The sequence below is a fragment of the Scleropages formosus genome, chromosome 19, assembly GCF_900964775.1.
Source record: "Scleropages formosus chromosome 19, fSclFor1.1, whole genome shotgun sequence".
In the NCBI taxonomy this organism is placed as follows: Eukaryota; Metazoa; Chordata; class Actinopteri; order Osteoglossiformes; family Osteoglossidae; genus Scleropages; species Scleropages formosus.
In genome coordinates, this window is record NC_041824.1 from 2,575,519 (window position 1) to 2,590,360 (window position 14,842).

The 14,842-nt window shown below is 41.1% G+C and overlaps 1 protein-coding gene across 1 annotated transcript in view; it reads right to left on the minus strand.

Annotated features, from left to right (window-relative positions):
- LOC108927649 (cadherin-18) overlaps positions 1–14,842 on the minus strand; it is a 62,491-nt gene that overhangs the window by 36,248 nt on the left and 11,401 nt on the right. Inside the window, exon 2 of the mRNA XM_018741059.2 lies at positions 8,060–8,354. Coding sequence (XP_018596575.1) covers positions 8,060–8,354 — 295 coding nt within the window. The remainder of the gene's footprint in view (positions 1–8,059; positions 8,355–14,842) is intronic.

Here is a 14,842-nt window from a genome sequence, read left to right on the forward strand (position 1 = left end):
AGCTGCATATTTTTTCTAAGAGTGTTTAGCCCCTTATTCCCACTCCCCTGGAAAACATGTAAACACTTTTTTTTTTAATTGTTTGCAAACGGATAATCTCATTGAACTGGTTTGTCTTTTTCAGTTGCAATTTATATCAGCATTTTATTTACTGTGCAGTCATTTAGTTTACCGAAGAAGCACTCTCACTAAGTCAAGACAATGGTAAGACAAGGTGTAAAGAACTTTCAGCATATTTATTTATTATTTTATTTTTTTATGTAATATTAAAAGCAGAGAAGAACAGCAGCATCTGTGACAAGGCTGTAATGTTATGTAACACCGTTCGTTAACACATGCTACAATTCTGTCTTTTTTGTTCACATTCTTATGAATAAAATGAAAAACACAGCAACAACAAAGAACACAGAATGTTTTGAACTGTTATTTTTTATTATTAAGGCTACTCTACACTATACTATGCCATCCAAAAATGAAGTCCTACCCATAGCAGATAGAACAAGGCTCTATAGAAGTTCGTCAAATGAAAACTACTCTGCATAAAATTCTGTAAATATGCAGAATTTCTCAGTAATCCTATGCTTTCGCATATGAAAAATGAAAGCTGCAAATATTTATTGCAATGAGGCTGAAACGGTCATCATCATGATCGAAAGATTTAAGTTCCTTTAAGTGATTGTTGGGACGCTGGAGTACATTAGCTCACGATTCTGGTGCTGGGATCCTTCTCCAAAAGGCCAGTGGAGAATCCAGTTGGCTTGAGGGAGCAGGAGAGTCATCGAAGGCTTCAAAGGACCACAGCCACCAACGGAGAAGTAACTGCCCACTGAAAAATGCCTTTATTCATTTCAACTGCATCACTAATGTTGAATTAGTTCGCACCTTTATCCAGCACCACTGCAAGGCAGCGATACCGTGCTCAGCTCGGTGGAGAGTCCGCAGGTGTCCGAAGATGTGAGACGTCCAGAGCTCCGTGATTTCACACAGATTGTTTGGGGATTTTTCACTCTAAATCTGGTCCACAGCTTTCATTTCATGAGTTGCACCAACCACTTCTGAGCCTGATTCTATTGCTTCCCTCCCTCCTTCACTGTTGACTGGTTGCCATACATTCCTTGTGTTTAATGTGATTGCGACACCTGAAACCAGCCAATTAAAATAGGATTACTGGGGACTGACCAGTGATCAAAAATGTCTATATAAAAAGTCACGAGAGGGGGGCGTGGCGGTTTAGCGGGTTCAGCCAGTGCCTGCTGTGTGGTGGGTCTGGGATTCGAGCCCTGCTTGGGTTTCCCTGTTATGGACAGACATCTCATCCTGGGTGTGTCCCCTCTCCCTTTGGCCTTGCGCCCTGTGTTGCCGAGTAAAGCTCCGCCTCGCCGCGACCCCCCTTCGAACAAGCAGTTGTCGACAATGACGTGACGTGACAAAAAGTCACAACCACCTTGACAAAGGAATTATGTCGCAAGTTCACGTTGTGTCCCATGAAGAAGATATCATCAAGTCCGCATGTTTAAGATACCCTTACTTTTATAGTTCAACAATGCAAAACACAACATAGAAAAAAAAATAAAAAATCCACGTTTTTCATTTCTTTCTAAGGAATTCCTTGCTTTGACTGCTAGTCAATGTTAGCGTATACGAACGGAAAGGTGAGCAAGAACAACAGAACACATTTTCCCAGTCAGACTGCAAAATCTCTCCCTCAATAGCCATAATCACAGGCAAGAATCATTCTAATGAGGTTACTGTAGGAGTTCAGAAGAAACACTTTTGCTGTGTCTTTAAGTCCATTACATTACAAAAATGCTATTTGGATAAGTTTGACTGAGGCCTTCTAGCTAAAATACTGCATTGAGTCCAAACTTGTTAAATTGGAATCCTTTTGCACAGTTTTTTTTTTTTTTCTTTTTGAGGGCTACAGATGCCCAAGTACTCTCCTCTGTCATTCATTTTATTTACCTAACAAATTCCCTTATTGAGTAATGACCACGCGTGGAACTGCACCAGAAGCACGCAAATTTCTGATCCTTCCTGAAGCCGCTGAACAGTAGATCGTTCAGCTTAAGGGGATTTTCTGAGTGGAGTCACTGAAAGGATCCACCTCAAGACACACAAAGGAGTGAGAGGAGAAAGAAGAAAGAGCTAGTCCATCTAAGACACATTCAATTAAAGTGTCACAAAGCAACTACAGAGTCTAATGTCATAAACCTGGGGGGTGAAACGGGGGCCATCAGGAGAGCTTCCTATTTCCTTGAAATTAACCTGCTGTTGTACCTTGCACAAAGTACTTAACCTTACTTGGTTTACTGGGTGAAGTGAAGCTCTGCAAGGTGTTTAAGTGACTGGTACCTGCAGTAATGTTCCTGCCTGTTTGCAATAGACAAAAGACATTTTTACACAGTTCTTTGGCACTAGAGAAATGTAGTAAACAGGCCATTTTGAACCACTTACAGTCCCTTCCAGTGAATGCCAATGGTAGAATTTGTATGGCAATGCCTTTGCCCAAGAAATAATCTGAGAGTATAAACAGATTGTAACCAAACAACAATCGCTGGCATATACAGTTACATGTATTTCAGAATCTTCTGTGTCATTGTTCACTGTACAAGTGTATTATTGAGCTCATACCTTCAAGATAAGGAATAATGGATTGTATGGAATGGAAAAGGATGAGGTAATGCATCCAGGGCTCTCAGCCATGGGTAGCGTTACCACAACAGACACAGGAATGAAACGCCGTGATAAAACCACAGCTAAAAATATTTTTCAAATAACGTGTCTTGTAGAAATTTCCCCCAAGTATACAGTAATCTTGGTGCAGAGGAGCTTACATTTCTCTGTTTTCCTCATGCAATTTGGGGTGCAAATTATTCTCTTTCAAAGTTTTTAGCGCTGGAGCTGAGGGTTCCGATCCAGCTCTGGTTTTGTTAAGTTTGCACATCCTGTGCTGTGTTGGTGTAGATTCCCTCTCTTTTTTTTCCTTTTTCCAAACACATTCCACAGTCTGGCCATTTAGCTGAAATACCAACTTCAACTGAGTCTTTACAGACAGCCGTCGACTTGCGACAGGGTTCCGTTCCAGTAAGCTCGTCATAAGTCGATTTTGTTGTAAATGGAAAGACCCATTAAACTGTATTTTATAAACCATAAGGATATATTAAAAATTGCCCTGCATGAATGCTACATTGTACCACAGGGCTTTGTTACATTTTTTCCATCAAGTTCACATACTATTCATGTTAAAATAATATTAATGTAGAATAATAGTATAATAGTATATAATTATATAACAGCACTATAATCATATTTTTATGCTGCACTACTGTTTCCATTTTTATTCCATTTATTTCTTTTACTTTTCCTTTTTCTACATCACCATAATACTCATATTTCTGCTTGCTAGCCATTTCGCAAATTAATCACAAAGGAACAGTTTTGCAAATACAATATTTATTTTATTATTTTAGTCATTTAGCTTACTGTGTTCCCTAAAGCTACTTGCAGTGTTATGGTCCCAACAATTATTTACCCATGCGTACAGTTGGGTAGCTTTATTGAAGCAACTTAGGGTAAATGTCGTGCTCAGGGATACTACTGCTGGAGGTGGGATTTGAACCACCACCCTTGGGGGGTCCAAAGACAGCAGCTGTAACCCATATGCTACCAGCTGCCCGAAAACAATTTTGGAAATTAAGCACAGTTGCTGACAGACACACTAAGTCAGTAAAATACAGGCACATCCTGTGGGAGCACGACCAGCCAAACACATACGGAAATGGGATGATCAAACATAATAAGTAATAATTATAAATAATGCAAAAGATATTGTACTATTAATAAATAGCTGACTCTAACAACCCCATTAATAACACTGATTAAAATCAGGGTAGAACTGTTTTTTCACACTTACTGTATGACTGCCCATTTCATTATCTTCCACACTAAGGAAATGACATAAAGCCAGTATTGGTGTCATTTTTTTTCTATTTTCGGGCTCCATTCATACATTACTACACAGATTCCACACACACACACACACACACTGTCTGAAACCGCTTGTCCCGGGCAGGGTTGCAGCAAAGCACAGCCTAACCAGGCAATACAGGGCACAAGGCTGGGGGGGGGGGGTAGCCAGGATGGGAGACAGATTGTAATCAAATTAAATTCAAGCAAATTTTGAGTCGAAAAGCTGCAAAAACAGAAAATTTAAGAGGGCAAATACTTTTTTCATAGCATTATGCATTGTATATCCCATCTTGGGTGTGTCCCCTCCCCCTCCAGCCTTACGCCCTGTGCTGCCGGGTTAGGCTCCAGTTCCCCGCGACCCTGTATGGGACAAGCGGGTCAGAAAGTGAGTGTGTGTGTGTGTGTGTATACATTGTATATATAGAGCATATCTATGTGAATGACACATATATATATATATACATATACACACACACACACACACACACACACACACACACACATATATATACATGTTTTTGAACAATGAGAGGAAACAGGAGCACCCATAAGAAACACACAGACAAGGGAAGAACATGTAAACTTCAAACAGACTGAACCCGTGTTTTCTCATACCACCCAGGCTAATGTTATTCACTGCACCAGTGCCATCCCCCACCCACCGCCTGAACCGCTTGTCCCATATGGGGTTGCGGGGAGCCGGAGCCCAGCCCGGCAACACAGGGCGAAGGTCTAGAGGGGGAGGGGACACACCCAGGACAGGATGCCAGTTCGTCACAGGGCACCCCAAGCGGGACTCGAACCCCAGACCCACTGGAGAGCAGGACCTGGTCCAACCCACTGCGCCCCCCATTCCCCTTATATAAGATGCTTATTCAGAATATGCTGTATATTATGTATAATATATGACAGGGAGAATTTCAACGCTTCCTGAAATTAGATTAGATAGAAGACGATTTTCTCAAGGTGCCCCTTTCATAGATTCTGTCCATTTCCTCTTAGGTGTCAGTTCAAGAAAGAGTGGGGGGGCACTGGAAGCTCCCTTTCATCTTGCACTCAGAACGTCACTCCACAGCGCATTTGAGAAGATTGGTGGTGTGAAAGAGAACTGGCAGGGACCCAGCCAATCACTTTTGACAGAATGGAAGATTGGTGCCGGCAGTTAGACACTGCTGAGATAAAGCCTAGAAGAGATGGGGGGGTTACAGACCTGATGGGAGCTGTTACTGCTGGGGTCAGTGTTGTAGATCCAGCACAGTCCACCACCCACCTGATATATAGGGCTCCTAACACTGACACACAGTCTCTGGATTTAGTGGGGTGGTACTTTCCCCAGACTTTGGTTCATTTTCTCTATGTTCCAGTGCCACTGTAAATGCCCAATGTACATACTGTACTGTCCCAAAACTCATATAGAAAAACAAGTTGTGGAACTTCTATAGTCCAAATAAGGCTCTTAAACCTCCGTTCACAGCCTTCCATTGAAACCGAATGGATAGCTTTGTGGGTCAATAATTGTCTTTGGCCAACTCGAACTTTCTAAAACCAAACTTAATCACAAGGACTTTTCTTGAATCTACGCACTGCGTACATAGGCTGTGCAAGTGCAGACGTGGGGGAAATACATTCTGCTCCAGCTAATGGCGACGGAAGCAAAAGCCTGGTATCTCTAGCATCAACAGAGAATTCCCTTCAGGACAAAAGCAACACGAATGCACAAGGTTGTCCAAGTAAAGCCGGCTACAGAAGACCAGGTCATCTGATTGCTCGGTTTGTCCTCAATCATCAACCATCAATGGTTTTACCATGGACTGCTTGTAAAAAAGGACACTCTAGATTTCACTGTTATGAGACCCTACAAGATCTGAAAGGTTTTTACCACCCATTATGAACGTTTTCATTCATTAATTTGCTCACCTGCCTGTTATGAGAGGTAATGATGCCAACCAAAACCATCTGCACCATCAGCGCCTTCCTAAGTGGCGATCTTCCATTTCTCAATGGGAGCCCAAAGTCACTCCCCGTGGCAGCTGAGGGCTTCATTTATACCAACAGTGGGAGGATAGAAAGCCATTCCAGTTCTGCAGAATAAATTAGCTTTTTTTCCAACTGTAGGTAGTGGCGATGTGAGTGTGGTCTCTAAATCAATCACCTTCACATTGTCAGTAGGTATGCAGTTAAAATACACGGGGGAGGGGGGCAGTTATGACATCCATTTCAACATCCAAAGAAACAGACTGCCTGGGTTCTGCTTAGACATAATATTGAGCTGTAAGACATCACTACTACCAAAAAAGTCAATATTTTCAATAAGTCATCCCTGAATATCTGAAATATTTAAAGGCAATGAGCACTACAAGGTTTGGGGAACTGAACTGGTAGGTGCAGTAAAACTGAAAGGTGTAGGTTTGATTCCCCAGGAAGGAAGATTTTGTAATAACCTTCAAGGGAATCTTTCACATGCTATTATTCAGCTGATATCCACCTTTAAAAATAGCAATGTATACATATCAATAGATAGCAGCAACATTCAGGGCCTCTATTTCTTTCACTTTTTTACTGTGATGAGAATTCAGGAATAATCTTCCTTCTGTGACAAGCTCGTGTGGTGTGAAATAAGAGCTTCTTTAAATTCAGGTTAGATGTTTAATATTGAACAAAGAATAAAAACACTTTGGATTGTGTGGGGTCACCAAGTAAAGAGTGCAACTTTTCAATAACACAGCGCTCATCACTCATACAGAGATGTCAGAATACATTTCTGGATATTGTGCAGTTCAGAATAATAGTTGCTGACATTGAGATCACTTTTGTTCATTTGAGTTAGAGAGAGCATTGTAAGAGTTTTCCTATCGACGGGGATACACGCTGTACTCATAAATACAGAGCACTGTAAGAGCAGCAACACTAAATGTAAATGTCTCGTTGGTGAAAGCATATTTTCTAGACGATAGAATAATAATGCAATAAATTCTTTTTTTTTTTTTTCTCCCCATAGTTGTTTGGGTTGAACTTGCACAAAAAAACTAGGAAGTCGTTATGGTGGCCTTCTGAAGGCAACCAAGTACTTCAACCTACTTTCAACCTTTTTCTGTCATTTTGACAGGTATACATAGGAAATTATGGTTCGCATGTTTATACGGGTTATTCGCCTTTCTAGGTTCGGGGTGTTTACTTGGCGGACTTAGGTTACTGGTGAGGCAAAAAAAAAAAAGTGATGTTATGCTTCAGTGAAGATCTAAGGATAACAATATGCAACATGCACAGGGTTATTGGGAAATACTTCATGTAAAGAAAGTAGGACGACTGCGATTGTGCTGCAAGTGCCGTCATCTTTCGGTTCAGGCATCCCTTCCGAAACTGAGGGAACAGAGCGAGTTTGTGTTCAAGGGGGATCAGCTTCGAAGGGATTAGCGTTACATGTGGCTTTAGAGTCTTTTGAGTGTCGTGATACTGCAGCTGTGTACCATGGGTAGGTGATCCTGAGGTCATGCAAAGTGTGCCCAGAAACTGAAGAGATGCTTATGGCTGTTCTTGGTGACTGTACATGTCGTGAAAACTATGACACAGAAAAGGCAATAATTCCGCTTTGAAAAATGTAGTTAATCATAAATTAGGTTTCATTTCCACATAACAAATCGTTTCTACCGTTCATGAAAAATTTTAATGGCCTAAGTTAAGGCCGGCAGTGATGGTTTTAGTTGTGTCACAGCAGTCGATTGATTAGAGTTGCTGTTTACAAAGAGAACGGCGTGACAACTAGGAAAATCAGCAAATTATTCACACCTCCAAAAGCTGGGTTACTTTATTTATGTTTTAATTAACTAATAGAGAGCACGTAAACAACTAAAACCGACAAACCCCGCAGACCTCATAGAGCATGACTGCTGTTAAATGAAGAAAAATAAAAATCAAGCTCAAAACACAATCCTCATTTGTTTAATCAGGACCGAAAAACTGAGAACGCGGTAATCAGAAGTGGAAGAGGATTTCGAAAATAAACAACTGAATTGTGAACTGATGAGCACAGGAACCGCAATGCAACATCTAGCCGTGGTAGAGTCGGCCCCGGATGTTCGGGAAGACTTACCGACTTCAGACATCTCAGGAACAGAAGCCACAAATGGTCCGTCGGGGAACTTGGGCGCGTTGTCGTTGATGTCCTGGACCTTGATGATGAACTCCGACTCGGGTTCCAGGGGCTTTTCTGTATTCCGGTCGATGGCCTGAGCGTGCAGCACATAATGCGTCTTTCGCTCACGGTCAAGGCTCTTGGTGGCGTGAATGTCCCCAGTTACCTCATCGATGATGAATATCGTCCCTGCCCCTTCACCCGTCAGGATGTACCTCACCGACCCATCGCCTTTATCCGAGTTTGAATGAAGCTGGAAAGGGATACAGCAATATATTAGTCCACTGCCTTATTCTGGTCGATTCATGTGGCTTTTTCAGAAAAGTGCACTACAGCTGCCAGAGAAATTATTTGTAAATAAATGGACTTGTAATGTTCCAGTTAACCAGTAGAAAGTATGACAGCGACAGTAAGTTATCATGATTTGGTTTGATAATAAAGTACTTGTGTGACACTGTATATGGAAGTATATGCACAGGTGGCTTTGATTAACAGGGTTTAAACAATTTAGTAAAACCACAATTTTGATTTGGAAATGCTATACATTATGTGCCTTGAAGCTCTGAAAATCAAAATACAAGATGTTCACTTTAACTGTGGTTTTAACTGAGGTAAAACAAGGCAGAGAAAGAGAGACACTTTTTTTTCTTTTTTTTTTAGCAGTAATATTGAATGAACTTGAACAAAATTGAACTAATCCGAGTTACACTGAACTGGGAACGCAATTCAGAGTCGATACCTAAAAATGTCTGATAAACTCTAACTAGGACTCACATAATCTCTCTCCAGTGCTTGTCAGCCATGCATCTGGTAAGATATTTGCACAGAAAGAAACAGTCTAACCTTCCAAAGAAACTTTTTTTTCTTTTTTTAAAGCATTAAATAAGCTTAGATGAACTCGTTTCACATAACTGAGCTTTTCCAAAATGTTGATGCACAACCCGTAACCAAATCTCCTACGGATTGAACTGTAATCAAATTCTTAATGAAAAGAAAAAAAAGGGGGGCTTATTAAGTAACTATATTGCAAATAGTTTATTATACTAAATTGTTACTTAATTCCCATTACAACATCTATCTGTCCATATTTTTATTCAGTTGAAGCTTGTGGTCCCATTACAACATATCAATGTGTAAAAAACGAGGTAATAATTGTCTTCTTTTTATTAAAAAAGTTTATTAAATTTGCACAGAACTATGGGAATATGCAGTTCATTTTGACCTGGAGTGCCTTCTCAAAGTTTTAGAAATTACCACCATAAATATTGGATGAAGTTCTAAGAACTGAATCCATAAAAGTGTGAAAGACTCCTCAAGGGTCATTCCCTGTCACCTGCGTCACTATCTTTCTCACGCTCGGGGGGATGTGCTTTTATGTCACTAATAAGCCTGATATTTACTCTGGGGTGTTGCAGACATTTCCGTTGCCAGACTTGAACTATAAACTGGACTTAGGTCAAACAGCATAAGGTTAGAATTGTCACATATTTTTTTTTCATTTTTTAAATTAAAAGCTTTGGTATAAAATGGGCAAAGTTCACAGTTATGATTCCTAAAAGATCTCTGCAAATCAGAAAAAAAAAATACACACACACACACACACACACACACACACACACACACACACTTTCTGAACCGCTCGTCCCATATGGGGTCACAGGGAGCTGGAGCCTAACCTGGCAACACAGGGCGTAAGGCCGGAGGGGGAGGGGACACACCCAGGACAGGACGCCAGTCCATCACAAGGCACCCCAAGCGGGACTCGAACCCCAGACCCACTGGAGAGCAGAACCCGGTCCAATCCCGTCCAACCCACTGTGCCACTGCACCACCACACCCCCCAGGGAAAAGAAAGAAAGAAAAAAAAAATATATATATATATATATATATATATATATATATATATATATATATATATATATATATATATATGTGTGTGTATTTACATTGGGGAGGGGGACCAGGGAGGTAAATGAAAGAATGGCAATAAAGAGAGAAGTCCTTAATTTGTTTTATTAGGCCGGTAATTGTTTGAGTTAATAACTGCTGAGCTGGAAGTATGGCTAATAACCTGTTCTGATGAAATTAAATACAATATCACATTTTTGCAAGGTAGGAATCCCAGAACATCTTATAGAGGCTCCCACAGTTTGAGTCCTGTTGCTTCCCATGTTTTCCCTGTTAACCTGTGCAGCCATAGGCCAGTGACAGAATTACCACACTCAGCAGCATAATGACTTTCACTGGATAATGGGAATTCAATAGAGAGAAGGGAATAATGTAAATCTCATGAATGTGAATGAGCCCAGAAATTCAGGATTTAATTTGAACAATGCTCTTTTTTTTACTTTAAACTACTGTTTCATGCTTAATTATGTTATCATTGCGAGACTCTAGAAAGTGAGGGAAAATTCCACATAGGCTCAAGTGAAGACCTCTCAATAGCATCCCGAATGTTATTTAAAAGAGAGAAACATATTTAATTAATTTGAAAAAAAAAATGCTAACAAAAATAGAAAAAAAATATTGTTATTTTGTGTATCTGACTTGGTATACAAACTAGCCACTATTAGTTAGTGTAAGAATGGCCGTAAGGACGGCCACCAGCCAGAAGACACCTCACTGCAGGGGACACTGATGGATGCTATATGGGGGGGGGTCAACTGGAACATGGCAGTGAGTGAATTTGGTCCTGCCCTTGTCAGACTACTGTTTTTTATTTTTCCCTCAGTTCGCAGCACGGAGGTGGAAGAACCACAGACATCACCTGCTCACTGGAGCCGGGAGCCACGAAGACAGGGGGCTGAGAAGTCAGAGCAATTAAAATGTGCAAAGACAGGGGAGCATCTCTCTGTAACACGGTCCCAGGCTCTCTGACTGCTCGCTGTCTCCAAAATGGGAGAACGAGAAGAGCGAGCGACACGAAAAGTCCTTCACACTCAGCGAAGCGGCCGACCTCGTCTGTATCCGGTCCAAAGTGGTTTTTCAGGTGATGTCCAACATCGGCGATAATTTGAGCGCCCTGTGGTGGCACTTTCGGACCTGCACTCCTTCATTATAGTGGCCTATTTTGTTTTGTTACGCGGTGCAGTCGCTTTTCCGGAGGCTCTTCAATTTGTTTGGAAATATTGACTTTGTGGTCAGCATATTTCCTCTGTCATTGTTTTCTCTTGTTATTAAAAATGTTGCATCCCTCTCAGTTTCCTCCTGTCTCCATAATTTCCATCCTTAAGGCATGAAAGTAGCTCTCCAAGAGGGATTAAAGACTGTCCAAGGCCAAACAACAACCCAACTGCAGCAAATTTGCACCAAGCACTACTGCAAACAGTTTGACATGTCGCATTAGATTTTTCAGACCTACTTAATCCATTAACTGATCATCCATTCATTGCCTTGATCAGGGTCACAACGACCATTAAATGTAATTCATAAAAACAACACAATACATTTCTCAACAAGGATTGCACAATATTTTTTTTATACATGCATTGACCATACCATGTCTAAATAAACATTTCACATTTAGCAGATGCTTTTCTCCAAAGCAACTTCAGATGAACTCTATGTAGTGTTATGAGCCCACACACCTTATTCACCACAGTGACTTACACTGCTAGATACACTACTTACATTGGGTCACTCATCTATACATCAGCGGAACACACACACTCTCCGTTTCACTCACACACTATGGGTGAACCTGAAGAACATGTCTTTGGACTTTGGGAGGAAACCAGAGCACCCAGAGTAAACCCATACAGAAACAGGGAGAACATGCAGACCCCACACAGGCTGAGTGGGGATCAAACCCACATCCTTTTCTACCACCCAGGTGCTGTGAGACAGCAGCGCTACTTGCTGTACCACCGTGCCACCACAGACAAATCCCTCCACGCACAGTTAGATGATTTTCGATAATGCTGGCCAGTAATCACATAATGACTGGAAACTGAGACAAAAAATAAGGGTACGATAATTGACACGGTTTAATGTTCTCATATATGACCCCATGGACCCTGCGGGAAGCCAGGGAAACTCATCAGAGTGAAGAAGGATTCTGGGGTTCAGTGACTCTGGAGGAGTTACACATGCAGGGGGGTGTACATTATGGCAGGGTTTACCCCAAAAAAAAAAAAAAAAAAAAAAAAAAACAGCTCTGAAATGGCAGCTCTGAAGAAAGCCCATGATTTGTATCAGTGGAATATTCCACCGATGGGGGCTTCTGCACTCCTACAGTCATTCTCACCATCTGCCATTTTGTTTATAATTGCTTTTACTGGCACATCGTGTGCAAAACACTGTTTCATTTAGCAGCATTCGTTGATCGTGTCCCGAAGTTGTATTTGTGGTGATGCTGATAGACTTTTGGGGCTAAATGCCAGAATTGTTGACCTGGAATGTAACTTATGAACAACAGTGAAGAAACTGCATGGGTTTCCTTACAGATATTAATTTAATTTTCAATTAGAAAAATTAAATGTGAAACCGTAAAACTTATTAATTAATTTATTTATTTTTCTTAATTATTTTTTTGCTAGAATATTACCATGCCATATGGATGGATATGCCTCAGAAGCAAAGTGGACAGGGTTAGAAGTGTAGGACCCAGATCCTGGAGGCTCTTGTGAATCAGACTCTTCCATTAATTACTTTGCTTTGCCATTGTGAATTTTTTAAATGTTTTTCTTTTTTTTTTTTTTTTTTTTTATACCTTAAAGTGTAAAGTACATCAGAGGATTGTGGCTATTACCAATCTCGATGCTATTTTCTGGAGGGAGCACATCTGTTTAAACAGTGCAGATAATTAAGTACTAATTGGACCAATTAAGCCAGGGGAATGGTTTGGAATGGAAATCAGCTGAAAGGGGTTTGATGCCCCTGAGTTACAGGGATGACAGTTGCCATTAATTGTTGTACAGCGAAAAATACATTTTAATTTCCTACTTGAATGAAAATGGAAATTGCTGTCAGTAAATATTCTCACTCTGTTCTCCAATGTCTTAAAAAAAGAGTCCACTCCTGAGAGTTCCCTCTCTAGCCTCAGAATGATCCCTGAGAGTTAAATGACATAAAACCATCGTTCTGTCAGAAGGACTAACGGAGTTCGTTTACATTTTTCTGATGTTTTTCTCCAAAATGACTTACAGTGTTGGTCTACCTAGAATTATTTACCCATTCGTACCACTGGTTAATGTTACTGGTGCAATTTCAGTACGGTCTGTGTACGTTGCGTTCATTATTTTTTTTTTAATTTGAAATTAAAAAAACAAAATGTCAATTACAATACCTTCATTTGCATTTTGTTTTAAAAATGAAAAACAAATTAGGAACTAATTATGTTTAAAAACCATTTTTTGCTCAAAATGTATAATATTGCAAATATGCCTCATTTATAGTTTCTTGCCGTCTTATTTTTTGACTTTGACTTATTTTGTTTTGTGGTGTTCTTCAACAAACCGGATATAATCTAACTGAAACCTTGCAGAATCCATCAGTGGCTTCATCGTACATGCCGCCTTTGCTCCAAGTTATTCATGAATTAATACGGATCACTAGGTGCTTTTCAATAGCAGCAAGAGAGTGACAGTAAGGGAGGATGACATGTCCACTGAGAAAATCGGCAGGATTTATTTTTCTGGTGCTATTTCTTAAGAATCTTATTACTATTGAAGCGCAGCTGTTAAAAGCACCGTGAAGTTCTAGCTGGCTAGTGGCAGTAGAGCATGATGAGATGTACGTTTCATTCATCATATTTAGTATTGCAAGATTTTCGTTTCAGGTTGTATGATTAAGCAAAATGAGAAAATTAATAAGTCCTTTTTTATGTGTGTGTGTGTGTTCAAAAACAATCAAGAGCCGTTTTTGCCATTTTTCTGCAACGTACCTAATTTGCATTTTGTCTTTCCATTTCGAGTTAAAAAAACGAATGAACGCAACGTATAGGGACCCCGTTGACATGTTCATCCTAGTGTTGCCTCTCTGGTTCTGAAAGTTAAACGTTCTTTCTCTTGTCTGGCGTAGAGAAATAAGGCAGCTTTCCCTGTGTTGGTGGGGCTAAAGGACAAGGACTGTGGCGTCGCAGCAAGACAACTGGGTGCCTGTTATCTGGAGGAATCCAGCACAGGGCTGTGTGACAGGTGTGTCCATCCCGCAGAGTGATTGATATCAGCAAGTACCCTTCTGCAATGAGAGATGTGCCCCCCTGAGGTTGGTCACGTCTAGATTCAACTGCTCCATCTCGAAGAGTCTTCATCTGCGCTGTGTTGTACCGTAGCGCACATTAGCCATGTGCTTAGCCCATAAAACTTGACAAGAGTGTCAAATGTTCAGCAATATGCATAGTTTTCACAAACTGTATAAAGGTTCATATTTACTGAAATAATACCGGAGGGTGATTATTTCTGTTGTCGTTTTTGCCGCTAAAATCAATCCATCCATCCATCCATCCATCTTCCTCCGCTTTATCCGGGGCCGGGTCGCGGGGGCAGCAGTCCGAGCAGAGTACTCCAGACTTCCCTCTCCCCGCACACCTCCTCCAGTTCCTCTGGGGGAACCCCAAGGCGTTCCCAGGCCAGCCGGGAGACATAGTCTCTCCAACGTGTCCTGGGTCTGCCCCGAGGCCTCCTCCCAGTGGGACAAGCCCGGAACACCTCCCCAGGGAGGCGTCCAGGAGGCATCCGGAACAGATGCCCGAGCCACCTCAACTGGCTCCTCTCGATGCGGAGGAGCAGCGGCTCTACT